Source organism: Aplidium turbinatum, chromosome 2 (assembly GCF_918807975.1).
Source record: "Aplidium turbinatum chromosome 2, kaAplTurb1.1, whole genome shotgun sequence".
Lineage (NCBI taxonomy): Eukaryota > Metazoa > Chordata > Ascidiacea > Aplousobranchia > Polyclinidae > Aplidium > Aplidium turbinatum.
The window spans coordinates 3,661,208-3,676,572 of record NC_137473.1 but is presented as its reverse complement, the minus strand read 5'-3'; the positions used below and the strand labels follow the sequence as shown (position 1 = coordinate 3,676,572).

The following is a 15,365-nucleotide window of genomic DNA, read 5'->3' as shown; positions in this document are numbered from 1 at the left end:
TGGCAGTTTCGTTATTTTTGAGAGTGTTGACAACTAGGCTACAGTAGCCTGGCCTACTTGTGAGTGCTTCAGTCAACCCTCCTGCTGCACACGTTTGTCAACAAAGAAATCGGCAAAGAAATATCCACAAGAGGCTTTTCAAAGGCAAAAACAATACACTTTACAATACAATACAAGATCAAAAATATCTGTTCTTCTGCACTTTTGATAGCCTACAATGTAAAAAGTTCTTTGATGTGTAGCCTACAAGCCAAAAATAGTCAGTGTTCGCTACGATAACTCAGTTGAGAATTGATGAAAATACAGTGATCAGGCGTTGCGGAAGTCGTTTTTGATTCCAGTGTTGGTAAAATAAAATTGCATTTAGAGAATTCGCCAAGTGACAGTTGGAAAATTTATCTCAATATTTCGGTCTGTAGCGTATTTAAACTTTTTCTTATTTTTAACTGTTTTTAACCTTCGCAGGGATAATTTAAAAAAAATCAGTTGAAGATGAAAAAAGGTTTTATTCCAACTCGCTGTTCTATACTGTAGTGAGTGGTCAGGTTCAGGTAGGGAAACGTTCAAATATTACGTAACGCTTTTTTTCCGAATTTTTGACCCCCCTCCCTCAAGTAACGCCAACGTAACGCTTTTTTCAATCCCCCCTCCCCCATGTAACGCTTTTTCACTTTGAATTCAGCACAAAAAACTACCATTCCGTACTCGAAAGCGTTACGTAACGTTTTGCTTGAACCCATAGCCGTACGAGACAGGGGGGCAGCTGCCCCCCTGTTGTTTCAAAACGTCGCGAATTCGGGCAAAATCTTGCAATTATTAGGGCAAAAATTTCTATATGAAAAGCTACAAAATTGCATGAATTAAGAAAAACTATAAATTAATATCTTTTATACCTATCATACTAAGTAGGCTACAGCCTCTTATTTGCACAAGAAATGTGTCGCAAAATTTTCATTTGGCACACCCGTATTGATGTATTGTATTGCATGGTGATCAAAATGTAGTACGACATGCATTTAACCAACTACTGCATCATGCCAATTTGGGCAGCCACCAAAATATGTCTCTAATACTTTTGTGAAACTGCCCAAATCAAAACGCAAAATTTGCTATAGGCCTAGCTATAGCTAATTTTATTAATTTTCACAAATGCATCGTGTTGATTTGGGCAGCTGAAAACATGAAATTATCTGATGAAACTGATTAGTCTGTTTATGCAACTGCCCAAATTAGCGTTAGGCAGTTTCCCCAAAATGAACAAATTCATTAATTTTTCCAATTTACATAACTGTATCGTTTAGAATTGGGCAACAACGTCTGATCATTGCCCAAATTGGCATGATGCAGTTGCCTCGGCATCACAGTTTACAAAGTTTTTATTTTTTTTCACAATATCCATAAATGCATCATGTTGATTTGGGCAACTACAAAATATGAATTTATATAGGCTAAATCTGGTGAATACGTTTATAAAACAATTTGGGTGGAGAGATTACAGTACTTTTTCAACCATAAACGCACACAGCTATAAGCAACACCACAACATTTAACAAAAAATGTTATACCTCTTAAATATAATGTTAATGTTGTTGTGTTGCTAATTAGCTTTTTTTGGTTACTTTTATAAAACTACCCAAATTAAAATGATGCAGTTGCGTCCCAAAATAAAAAAAAATTGTTTAGTTTGTTTATGCAAATGTGTCATGTTAATTTCACCAACATTTAAAATGCTACTGCTGAAATATATAATCTCAAACTAATCATAATATAGCTTTGGTAGAGAGTTTGCTTTGTTGAACCATAGACAAATATATAATCATATAATCATAATATATTCATTTATTTCAAAGCTTTCCAAACTCAAAACCTGCCATGCAAGCTGGCAAAATATTTGCTTTGCAAGATCTTGTGTGAAACATGGCAGCTCCACTTTTTTTCATTAATACAGTATCTTGATTCTTGACTTCTGTTCTGTGGAGACAGATCCAGTTGTTTGCATTAACTTGACCTGCTTTTTCTGGTTGCAAAACAATTTTGGCAAGCTGCATGCGTATCTTCAAAGATGAAATCAGTTGTTCTGTCTTGATTACTTTGGTAAGAAATTCTAGCTAGCTGGTGATCTTGTTATGTTAGTTTTTCACTGTTATCATGCACCGCATACATTCTATTTGGGCAATTTCTATAAAAGCGTGCAGATTTGGACAAATTTATGTTCTGCCCCCCCAAAATGGTTTGGTCTCGTACGGCTATGCTTGAACCCCCTCCCCCCCCCCGATATGACGCTAACGTAACGCTTTGCATAAACCCCCCTTCCCCCTCGAAGGCGTTACGTAATATTTGAACGTTCCCTAGTGCTGACGCCAGGAAGATCGCTCCTCCTTCTCAACAGTGTATATCCTTGGCGACAGTTAGTTTGGTTGTTTTCTTTCTACTGTGCAATGGTGAAAATTTAATTGACTGGAAAAATCATCGGTTAACAACTATGTGGCATGAATTGGTGGTGCGATACTGCTTTCAGCCTCATGGGCAAAACAAGTGTCTATCGCTGTCAGTAGCCTACTCGCTACATTCTTTTTTATTATTATAATAATCATGCTTTTATTTACGCCCATTGCGATAGCATACATAACACTGCGATCACAACAGATGACAGGAAGCAGCGAAGTGACATATAGTCCTGCTCCCCTTGTTTAGGCATGACAAGTGTCTTTCTTCGAGACACAGTCGCGTTCTCTGCAGCGGTGTCGAACACACGTCCTTTCGAACGTCGCGCAGACGTTCTCACCACTTCCTTACGCAGCCGACAGTAGCTTATAGGTGATGCGACCGTGCCATATTTTAAATTGATTGTCAATCAATCAATGTTTTATTTGTTATTAACATGAACATAGGTAGGCCTACATGTTTGAAATATGCAACATTGTCCTGCTTTGGTGTCATGCACGCTATAACGTCCGTGTTTTGTCACTTCTACATTTTTATGGACCTCTGCTATGTTTGTTATATATTGTTTTTTTCGTTGTGATGGTCAGAAATAAAAACAAACTGAACTGAGCCTACTCGCTACATTCGACTGGCAAAAAGCACAATTTATTCTTTACCGCTCCTAGCGGAACAGGTTTAGTTTCTATGTCAACAATTCATATCAGTTTCATAGCAACAATCAGCTGAGAGTTCACTGCAAAGTTTCGTTATTTAGCTGCACTGCCTGAATTTGATTTTAATCGTTGAGTATTTTTTTTTTACTAAAGTGAAAATGGCAACTTTGAGTTTAAAGCCTACAGACAGATACGCACCAGTGGATTGGTTTACTTCTAATGACCATATTTCTACAAATGCTGAAAGAGGAAGAGATTCATCCCATCAAATCCGGCAAGAGGGTCGGCAACTTGTCAATGGTGGGTAGACAAAGATGAAATAAACGTTATGCTATCATTACATCACTTTATAGTTGTTTCTGTAATGGCTAACGATTACTAAAATTTTATATGTCCGTTATTAAAGCAAAAACTGTGCAAATAGTGTAATTACTGATATCTTGAGTTTGATTGATCTGAGTTCCTAATAAAAATAGTTTGAGTTAAAGGGTTTACCTTTAACTGTCGAGTAATTTTTACACATTAAAACTGCACCAAACAATGTAACGGTATTAGCTATTTTGCACTCAACATCTTTTTACAATGATACTTCAATGTTTTTGGAAGTATCAAAGTCAGCTGCCACCCAAACATTTAAACAAAAGACCCAAAATTAAGAACATTAACACATACGGTATATAATATATAGCACAATACCAGCACTTTAATTTGTAAAAATTAACAATGGAATTAACAATACATTAACAATGGAATAACACAGGGCAACATAAAAAAACATTGTGTAGAGAAATAAGCGGATGATACGTTTCAGGAGTGATCATTGTACAAATTCTTTAATAAACATTTATATTTAAATTTAAAAACATTGTAAGACTTTTCTGTTATTTCTTTTGGTACTTGATTCCATAGTTTCACTCCATTAAAACATAGCATCTTCTTACCAGAGTTTGACGTTGTAGAAGGCAAATATAAATCATTTTTTTGGTTCTGACGGGTTTTATGATGGTGAATTTCATTTACAAAAATAAAGCAGCCAGCAAAGGCCCGGGGCAGCATTTTGTGCACATATTTGTTTGTTGACCTCGGCAAAAATAAGCAGGATCGAATGAACTTGTTTTGTAACACTTGTAGTGGAGCAAGCAATGTAGAGTTTGCTCTTCCCCAATTTATAATCGAGTATTGGATCTTAGATTGAAACAAAGCATAATATAAAGCCCGTAATACTGTTAAAGGGGCAATGTATCTCAGCTTAAATGCTATGCCGCAGACCTTTGCAAGCTGCTTTCTAAGATTAATAATATGACTATCCCATGTCAATCGCTCATCCAAAGTTACACCTAGATAGTTTATACATTTCTTCCTTTTGATGGATCGGCCACTGATAGACAGACTAAAATTTTCTGCTGCACTTTTTTTGTTGCAGAGGATCATATAAGTAGTTTTACTATAATTTAATGAAAGTTTATTGGATTTCATCCACACATCAATTTTTCCTATTTCTCTATTGACATTTTTTTGGAGAGATGACAGGCGTTTATCTGACATATGAAAGTTTGAGTCATCAGCAAAAAGTGTAGTTGAAAACGAGTGTAGGCTATTGTAGAAAATGATGTAGGCTATTAGGAATCAAGCCTTGGACACAAAAAATTAGAATTGTAAATATTTTTATGTTCGAAGAAGTTGTAGCCTATTAGGAATCAAGCCCTGCAGAACATGCCATTTGGGTTTTTAGTCAAACTGTGGAAAAACAGTGTGCTCGAAAATGTTAAAACCATGAATAGCCTATGTTAATTTGCAGCAGGCCCAACCTTTTGCTCACATCAGTGGTTCTTGAAATTTTAAAACAATTTTGGCTTTTGCATGACAAACCTTTTGCAACTGTTTTGAGTGTTGGTCCCTTATAACATCAACTGCAGCAGTAACATGGTTGTTGTTGTTGCAATGCTTGGAAGAAGTGAAAGAGCTGTACACTCATAGGTGATTGATATAGTTTTTATTAGGCACAGTGGAATAACGGGACGACTCGCTTTATTGATTTTTCTTGCGATATGCATAGCTGGAGGGTCACTGCGACATTTAAAAATGGGCAAACTTCAAAAATTTTGTTTGCTTTTACTTGAATTCATTTTTAAAAATGAAATGCTATATTTTGCGCGAGGTTTACAGAACCTTGCTACAGCGGGTAGGAGGTTAACTACTGTTACCACTGTAGCATGAAAGCACTGCATTATTATGACTAGTAGGTCTATAACATTATATAAGCATGATATCACATATTTTCATAGATTTATTTTGGCAATAAACACTTTGTGCATACGCTGCACCTGGGTATACAGCAGATTGCGGTAGACCTCAAGCTGTAGTTGCACCAAATTTTGTCATAACACTGTGACCCTCCATGCAGGTGTCCACCTTCTTTTTGAGTGAGCAATCCCCTTCTTTTACCATCACTAGTTTTTATAACCATTCTGCTCGATATGAATATCTTTATTTTATCTCTATCCAAACATTACATACATTTACTGTTAATATTTTTGCATCTCCACTATTACTAGTAGCCTACTGTAACTATAATTGTTCATAAATTTGATTCTTAAAATATTGTCTATATACTATTAATAATGAATTTTATGAAATTTATTTAAATTTAGAAAAGTATTATTAACATAATTGTTTATGAATACAAAATTTAAACATTATTAAGAGATTATTAGCGTACAAGTTACAAATTGAGTGGATTAGAATGGAAGTCAAGTGGACCATCAACTGCAACAACCAATCTGTTTTTTTTACTTATTCTCTAAAACTTTGAAGGACAAACCCAAATTGGAAACACTGTCTTGTATAGTAGTATTACTATATTTCCAAGCTTAAAATAACACACAAAAATATCTCAAAACAACAAACCAATGTTTTTTTTATCAGAAAAAACTTTAGTTTTTAGCTATAAGTATAGTGGTTATGCTCTCAAAATATAGCATCTTTAATGTCATTTAGGGCAAGTTTTTATTTAAGTAAACATCTGAAAGAATTGACTTTAAAGTTCAAAACAATTGAATTTATTGACCTAACAAAGATTTGACTCAGTGAATCATTGTTTCTTGTGTTTTATATTTAAAAGAAGACTACATCAATAAAAAAACATTAAAATCCTCAACAGAACATATTAGCTCATCAGGAAGCTACGGTATATAAGCAGGCAACTAACTTCACAGTGAACATAACCTTATCCAAGAACAAGATGATTTGAAATGTAAAATAATGTATTGTGGCACATTTTCAGCATTAAAGTTTCTGTATTTGGCCAGAAGTTTGCAAAGCATCAAAAATACTTCTTTCTACAAAAGCAGACTTGGGCTGACAGTGTTGGTGTAACCTGTAGGCTACACAGCTGCTGCAATATCTGGTCTTTCCATCATTATTCTGGAAATGTCTTTTTTAATTTTTGTCGATTTTGTTTGATTACAACATTAGACCTACTGTATTGCACAATCGGTTGAAGTGATGTACCCACCTGTACATAAAGAGTCAGCACAGAATGAAATTAATTAACAAGAAGTTGTTAAAGTATCAATTTTTCTCAGCATTTAAAGTAAAGAGTTAAATTCTTTGTGATGTTGTTTGGTGTGACATGGTGTTTATACCATTTTTATTTGGTAATTACTGGAATGGAAAAGACATATTATGCTGATCAGACCTGATGTTCTTTACTTAACCTACATTCGATAAAAACAGTAAAAACTAAATTTTCTTTTGTTACCATTAATATCATCAGTTTAATGTAAAGTTGCAGTATTGGAACAGTCTTCAAATAGAAAATCAGCAAAACTGCTGACTAACCGAAGAAAAGCACAAAATTTATAATAAACAGAATAATTTAAAAATCTATTACTGTAGCTACTGAGAATGATTTTGGTTTACATTTTATGATGTAGGCCTTGCGTCGCCTTGGCTACCTTGTGTTACTCTTACTGCTGTATTCATTGCCTGTGTTAATCAAGGTAACTTTTAAATTTTGTAGTACGGCCAAGAGGTTTATTGTGTGTTACATTTTCAAAATTTCATCAGTATTGAGCAAACAGCATCTCTACTGCTCAATATGTTGATCACCATCATAGAGATCATCAGAACGTTCTTATTAAAAACAAATAGTGCTTGAAGTTTATCAAGTCTGTTTGAATCACAGCCTTCTGCCTAACGGGTAAAACAGTCTGTGAAGGTTTCTTGAACCCTTTTGCTTGATTTGAATTTTCTCTGCTCAGCTTTGTTCTTGATGTTGAACATGTAGGGATTTTAATTATTCTAACTCCCCTAGTGTAGGGTTTTGAACTATCTTAATCTCCAGCGTAGGGTTTTGCTTAATCTTATTGTCGTATTTTTTGTTTATAAAAATAAAAAGGATATTGAGGAATATTGAGAGACTCTAAGTCTCTAATTTAAAAGAGGATGATTTATGCTTTCTGTCTAGTCTAGGGGTATGACTTCCTACATAAAAGCAAACGAATTAAAAAGAATTAAACATTTTTTATTTAAATCAAAGTTACAAATTCGGGAAATTGAAAAATATGTCTCACTAATTTAATGTATTGCAACCGGTGTCAGAATTGCGATATTCTCCAGTCGTGAATTTAACATTTTAGTTCTCTCGTTGTTCAGTCTGTTCGCTTTGCAAGTCTGTCTCTGAATGTTCGCATTTTTCAATTCCCCGCTTATTTCATAATGTAGTGCCTTTTTATCAGTTGTGAGAATTATTAAGTTTAGTTTAGCCTATTGTGAGATAAGTTTAAGTTTAGTTTAGCCTATTGTAACCTATTGTATTAATCAGTTTAGCCTATTGTGAGAATTATTAAGCGAAGCTAGTTACACAATTATATCGCTTCAGAAATACAAATGCGGTGAGCCAACTCCGTGAGAGCGGCATTTCTGGGAAAGCTTGGCCTAGATTCCGTGGGAACAGAATTTAGGTTTTGAATTTGCAGCGTTGAAATGCATGTTGCAATTCTGATAAGTTTCGGTTAAATGTTAAAATATAAATTTGTTGCTTAAAAACATGGTACATGTTACACACATTCCGTTTGTTTTGTTAAACATAAACAACTTCCCTCAATAAATAATCTGTTTTTTCAGTATACGTTTTGAGAAAACACTTTAACACTCCACTACCACCAATATAAATACAATTAAACTTGTTTTTACAGTCACAACAAACAAAACAAAATGGGATCAGCATGACAACAACACGCGACTGGATGACAGAATTTATGACATCACAAATTGGAAAGTGACATTGGAGAGATGCCTTGATGAAACAGATGCAGAAATTCATGTAAATATTTGTTGAATATTTAGCAAAAATAGATTTCTTTTCATCCCTAGTTTTTATATTTGTGGAAAGTTTTAGTCCTAAGTAGAGTTCCATTTTTTTATATCACTTGTGACGGTTTCATGTCGGCCCCGATAGCTAAGTGGTTGAGCACCCGACTCAAGATCAAGCGGCGCTGGTTCGGCTCTTGGGTTGTGCGCTTGAGCAACACATTTCAGGACTCCATTCAGCGGCACCTAATGAATGGAATAGTTCCGCCCCAACAACATTTTAACAATCGGGAAACTTCACTCTGTCAATCTCGGTAACCGGCCCTGCGTCAAAAGCCTTTATACGAATGCGAAAATACCAGGAATAACATATCATCAAGGTTTTGTCAGTCCGAGGATGAAGATTCTAAACTATACTATGTACCGGTAGCGACGTCATCAGATAACCACATAGTTAATTTCACATTTAAGCTTTTGGTGCATTAAAAATGTTTTAAAAGAAAAAAGTGGTTCGCGTTTGTAGCCTACAGGTTGTACATTGCTGGTACTGATAGAGAGTTTGCAACACTGGCACTATCTCATTCACCAAGGGTGGCACTTGCCAGTGGCACTATTGCTTAAAGCTGCCATTGCCATAGTTTTTTGTCTAGCCAAGATTTACTTAAGTTGAGCATCATTTAAATTGCTGTCACTTTGACGTGGCCTATACCTCTCAGACAGCAACACCTGTCTGCACACGTTGAATCAATATAAAAATGACGGATTTTGCTGTCTGGGAACTGTATGTAGGTTAATTGTAATTACAATGATATTCTGCAACTGAACTACTTGATCTTATAAAATAAATTGACAAGTAAAGTTATTCCGGAACTGAAAGAATCGTTTTTTTTTCTGTGGTGATGATGATGATGATGATGATGATTGTGCACCTGACCTGATACAGACGTTGGCGATCATAGTCTTCCAAACATCTCTGTCATTTGCCATTCGTATAAAATCGTTCGTTTTGATTGTTGTGTTTGTGGCCCATTGATTCAAGCTGTTTAAATAAGTTAATCTTTGTCGACCTCTGCTTCTTTTTTTCTGTGGTATTTATTGTAAATTATTATTGATGGAAACCTCAAGATATTTTCAACAATTGTTGTTACAATCAAGTTACTCTCGCATGGCAGTTCATTCAAACAACGAATTTTTGAATGGTAACCAAGGGCTGATGGAAACTTTTTTGTAAAAATGTAACGAAGTTCTTCAAAACAAGCAACAATTTTAAAACACGGCTAAATTAAATGGTGGGTCAAAATGAAATATACAACGAATTACAAATTGAAATAAACTTTCAATTCGTCTGCAAAAAGGCGATTGTGATAAATTGTAGTTGGAATCCTTTGATGAACTGTCGAGTCAGGTCAACAATCACTGTTTGTTGACATTGCAGCAGTTGTTTCCCAGACAACCACTTGTTCTGGTCCAGATTTAGTCAGATCTGTACCCGATCTGGTAAAGATCTGGACCAGATAAAGCAGTTGTCTCGATTCTTTGTATGTGGCATCAGATACATGTGAATGATGTGATTATACAAACCAGGGATATGATGGAAACTAAATCATTACCAAACCCTTCCAGGCTTTAAGCCAAGCAAAGCTGGAGACTGAATTATCTTTGGAGGCTAAAGCGTTGCCGCTAGATGTCGTGATCGATTGCTTGACAACGCGTGAAGGGCGCCAGTCGATTGATGTGGTGAGAGATGGCGTGGAAGCTGAACTACACAAGGTGATCATGTGACTTCCAGCTTGTGTGTTTATCTGACAACGATATCTCAGAGACGTAGCCACAAGGTGTCTGGGGGCAATCACTCCCCAAAATTTATCTTGCCCTTTCAAATAATTATGTTTTAGTATATACTATTACCGGTACGACGTTTTAATTCCATTATAAGTCATGTTGGGTTACGTTTTTCTCCCAACAGTTTCTTTTATCCTCAATTATCTTTCTTACTACGTCACTTGGGGTATCTCACAGGTGAGGTGCACCCCCCAGGTAACCTATAGGCTACCCTGTGTGAGACGTGAAATCTTCGACCCTTTTTTACTTATACTTTGCAGTAGGAATTCTCTGAGTGTCGAGATTTCAGGTTGTTTTACAACTAAAGGTTTTTCATGTTGCAGTCAATCAGCCGATTAGCACTTAGGCTACTGTTGCACTTAGCACAAGTTGTTGTGCTAAGCACTTAGCACACCACTTAGGCTACTGTTGTCGTTTGGTATCATAAAATTGACTGAATTCTTGATATTTAGGAAGCTGAATTGATCAAAAAAATAAAAGAATTATTGCAAAAACGAATTGCGGAATCCTTCGAACAACTATGGTAAGTTCTCTGTGATGATTATATGCAAGTACTCTATCCATCGCTTGGCTTTTCCACTGTTGCACTCCAGAAAAACTTTGAGATAACGATCTGCTCGTTATATCTCACGTAGAATTACTGTGCTGAAAGTCACCGTAGGACTATTCAATTCATAGGATGTTTAATTTAACGCTGTTCTGTAGCGTATAAAACAGTGGCGGATCCAGGGGGGGGGGGGCGATTGGGGCAATCCCATTAAAAAACAGAAAATAACTTATACTCACGGTGTATTTGCAAGGTCGGATTTAATGTAGACCTACACCTTTTGTGCTTTGTTGGAATCCCCTTGCAACTACTTGCTGGATCTTTCCCTGGTTCAAAATGTTTATTGTGTTTATTGATTGTGAAAATGCACAATCAAATGCACGAAGTCGATGCTTGTCTACTACCAAACTTAAACATATATCTAATTGTTTCAGCTTGCTTAAGGAGGCGCGCCAGCAGCTGGCATGGGACCAGAGAGACAAGTCAGAAGCTAAAAATATCGACGAAACATGTCGCAACATGACGAACAATTCGGCTGGAATCTCTTATAAGCCAAATCCGACCAGGGTGTCGAAAGAGTGAGCACCATTTTATGAGTCTTGTTTTCGTGTAATCAATCTTTATTTCAACCAATTGTGTAGCTCATCAGCTGCATACTCCACTGCGTCCCAATCAGCTGCATAATCCACTGTTGTGTAGCTCATCACCTGCGCCCCAAAGAATGCTCTGAGTGATGTTATGGCCAACCTGCGCAATACATGACAGCGGCTATATTGCTGTTGCTACACAAAAGCTGCTTGATATCTGGCCTGGTATCCAGCTCACAATACTCAAGAGTAGTAATAAAAGAGATTGTTGGCCTAGTGAAGAAGAACAAGAATTTATATGAAGAAGAACATTCATCCTAGTTTTACATCGCGAAAAACAATTGTTACGTCATGTAAATTACTACACGTGAGAACTTGAAAATCGTAAAATCCTAAAATCCTAAGAAAATCCTAAAATTTTCTGAACCTAATCACAGGAGCACCACCCCAGAGTCGTGGCACAAATTCTCGCAATACAACAAGGACCGCGCCGACGCTGAGATGCGCGCGAGCATCGCTCTGCGGGAAGCGATCGACGCGACGTTGATGCAAACAAAGAACGAGTTGGAGGCGCAGAGGATTGCGACGGAGTTCGCGTACAGGAAGCGACTCCATGAGATGGAGAGAGCAGAAGGAGAATTGCAATGGCAAAGACAAAATGTAAGACTATGATGTCTTGACGTTTGTGAACGCTTCATTAATATAAAGCCGTGGTGATGCAAGCTAATGCAAGGGACATTGAATCGGTTCCTTAACCAACTTCCAACCTTGTAGACCCTGCAAGAGATCGCGGACATGGAAGCAGACATCCGGGCGACGGAACAAGCCATCCGCGACAAAGCCGGCCCACTCAAAGTGGCCCACACCAGACTAGAGACTCGGACTTATCGTCCCAATGCGGAGCTCTGCAGAGACAAGGTGACTCATGTCGATATTTGTTTCTATTTATTCATTGAGTTTGCAAAGTAAATCTTTCAAATAATAAACAACGTTCTAAAGCTGAAAAGCAACGTAAGTTGATTAATTTTAGGTGTTAAGTTAGATGTTGCGTTTGTTTGCGACTTTATATCCTGAGAAAGTTATTTTCCTTATAAGAATGCTTTGCAAAGTTTTTCTGGATAAATAACTTCATAGTCTTATTATTATTTACCACCTCACAACCGGGTCATTCTGACTTGATTCCACACAAGTTGCTTTGATACCAAAAATTAATAAAATATGCCTTTCCAATATAATGACGATTACTCATTTTTGGGTTGTGGGATCGGAGTCGTTGAAAGTTTAAGCAGACCATGCTCTGCTGAATCTTGCTAAGGACGTTCAATTCCTCCTCCGGCGTCGAACCAGGGACGCATGAGTGCCAAGCACTTTTTCTTTATCTACCTCCATATTTAACCTTTAGCCGTTATGGTTTTGTGATGAAACAAACATCCATTATTTTACCAGCCTCAGTATGGACTGACCGACGAGGTCCATCAACTCGAAGCCACCATCGCGTCTCTGAAGGAGAAACTCGCGCAGTCTCAGTAAGTAAATTATAAGGTTTAGTGACTGCACTTAGGCCTACCCCTCTTTCAGCAGCGTTTTACCACTATTAGAGATTATGCTTACTGGCGTCGGTAGTGGTAAGAGAAGACATCAGTGCAAGGAATCTGAATAGAATTACCCCTAACAACGGGGGGGGATGCATGGCGAAAGGTCTGAAAAAAGTGGCAGACCCCTGCAAGCGTGAGAAGCCTTCTGTCTTATCTAGGCGACTAGCGAAGGGACAGATAGATGATGATGGCATGGGTGTTAATTTAATGTCATAATGCAATCAATTGTAGCTCATAGTTCTGGTCATCGGCAACAAGGCTATTATTATATCGCTTGAGTAGCTTGTAGCTGAAATTCTGTCTTCTGCTTTTTGTCATGTGATTGTCATAAAAGTAGCTTGAAATGCGACAATTGAGCAACGTACCTTTATTGCAGCCATGCCAGAGACAACTTGTACAGGAACCTGCACAGGATTGAAGAGGATTTGGCCTGCAAGCAAAACTCGCTTAAGCTTGACCGGCAGTGTGTTGACGTCAGAAGGAAGTTGGTTGTACCAGCTGAGAAATACGTGGCCAAACCTCCGACCGACATTTTCAAGCGAACGGAAGGACGGGAGTCGACCCCACTGAACCCAATTAAAACCTTACAGCTCGAACTCGCCTAACATTGGATACTTCAAACTTTTGTTCTCAGCACCAGATATACTTGATAAAGCTTATTGTTCGCAAACAGCCATTCATTTTTTTATGAAACTTGCGTCTGCTGACGTCATGGTTGCGTCATGTGGGCAGACTATCGTACATGCTTACCATAATTTTTGTTAAAAAATTACGTAGGTTTAGCTCGTTCTCTTTCATATAAGAGATTTGTGTTACAATAAATCAGTGACGGATTCAAGGATGGGGGGGATTGGGGCAATCACAATAACTTTATTTACAGTATATTTGCAATGTCGGATTAATGTAGGCCTACACACCTACACACCATTGTATTTTATTGAAGTCGCCCCCTCCTATAAAGCTTCCTGCTGGATCCGTCCCTGCATCAGGCCTTCTCCAATCAACAAATGTTTTTGGGCAGGCAAGTGTGACAAGATTTCACAGCGATAGACATATTATTCGCCCATAAGACTGGGCTCATCTCTATCGCATCACTAATTTACGCCACAGAGTTTTTGACTGCTGAAGAAGTCTTATTGGCAAAAAAATCTGGCAATTATAGGGATTTCTGGATCGACCGTCCCTGCAATGAACGGTGCGTGATGGTTACTTTGTGTTGACCTGATTTGTTTCACATAAATGTGAAGCCATTAACAATTTTGTCGACTGACTTATACTTGGACGTGACTATGTTGGCGTCAAGTTGCAAATAGAAATTATAAATTTAAAATATCGCCCTAATGTGACAGGGACATTGTGCGTAGCTATTGCTCTGCCAAGATATATGAGATTATTTCTTGCAATTTTATGAACTTTCTCTGCGCAATTATCTTTGTGTTGGCTTGTTTAGCTGGCTTTTGTATAATTTTGTCGAACATAAAAAGCAAAGTAACATTTTGAGTTTGAAACAAAATGGCTGACGAATGTCTTGGTATATAACGTCACTGCTTTTTGTGAACTCACTTTGTTGTACAAAATAAATCCAAAAATGTTGTAACTACTGACCGAGTTCACTTCCGTAGTTGACTCTACAGTAGCCTACAGTATGCAGCCTACTCACGCCAGGGCTCTCAGAACTGCCGGTCATAGCCTACTACTATAATGCAGTGCTGTAGCCTATTGCGTCATTTTAGGTTCCTCGAAACTTACTGATGGATTCCTTTTTTTCGATGGCAGCAGTAGCCTAGTAGTAGTCGGTAGTCCAGTTTTAATCCGGTGATGTCCCCGTTACCTAGGGTGGCCGGATTCACCTCCAAGTGCCGCAATCCCTGCCTCCACATCGATCTGTCTAAGGCGTACTCTCTTATCAAGCCCACCTTGCCGCTTTCCTTTTCCAAGTTTTCTCGGGTCTTCCTTGTTTTTTACGACCCTCCACTTGCAACTGAACCGCTCATCTCAAAACATCATCTTCATTTCTTCTCAAAACATGCCCATACCACCTCACTCCATTTGCTTTCGCCAACTTATCAACATTCTCATTCAACCCAAGCAAGTTCATAAATTTTTCAGTATTTCTTTTGTCCATCAGCTTCACACCGCGCATTGCTCTCACCATCGCTCTCTCAGTTCGTCAATCGCCAATTCGCTTTCCCGTAAACACCATGTCTCACTTCCGTACAGCATTGCAGATCTCATACAACTATAGTATATAGGCCTATTCTTCCTCTCATTTTCAACGGAAATCTTCTGCCACATACTTGCCACACATACTTGCCACTGCCACAACTCTCGACACTCTCTGAATTTCACCCAACTAAACCTTTCTCTTGCAGTCACTGCCGCT

The 15,365-nt window shown here is 37.6% G+C and overlaps 1 protein-coding gene across 1 annotated transcript; it reads left to right on the top strand.

Annotated features, from left to right (window-relative positions):
• The first annotated feature begins 3,193 nt into the window (after positions 1–3,193).
• LOC145764710 (tektin-2-like) lies at positions 3,194–14,574 on the top strand. The gene is made up of 9 exons (XM_082576367.1): positions 3,194–3,398; positions 8,297–8,424; positions 10,035–10,181; positions 10,706–10,776; positions 11,235–11,378; positions 11,825–12,047; positions 12,162–12,305; positions 12,834–12,913; positions 13,359–14,574. Exons 1-9 carry the CDS (start codon positions 3,257–3,259, stop codon positions 13,585–13,587), a joined length of 1,308 nt encoding a protein of 435 aa, XP_082432493.1. The 5' UTR covers positions 3,194–3,256; the 3' UTR covers positions 13,588–14,574.
• The last annotated feature ends 791 nt before the right edge of the window (positions 14,575–15,365 follow it).

Excerpts from the sequence above, each read along its gene's own strand:
- LOC145764710 (XM_082576367.1), top strand. The coding sequence starts at position 3,257 with ATGGCAACTTTGAGTTTAAAGCCTACAGACAGATACGCACCAGTGGAT. Across the intron at positions 10,777-11,234 it reads GAATCCTTCGAACAACTATG|CTTGCTTAAGGAGGCGCGCC; the intron begins GTAAGTTCTCTG and ends TAATTGTTTCAG. Across the intron at positions 12,914-13,358 it reads GAGAAACTCGCGCAGTCTCA|CCATGCCAGAGACAACTTGT; the intron begins GTAAGTAAATTA and ends CCTTTATTGCAG.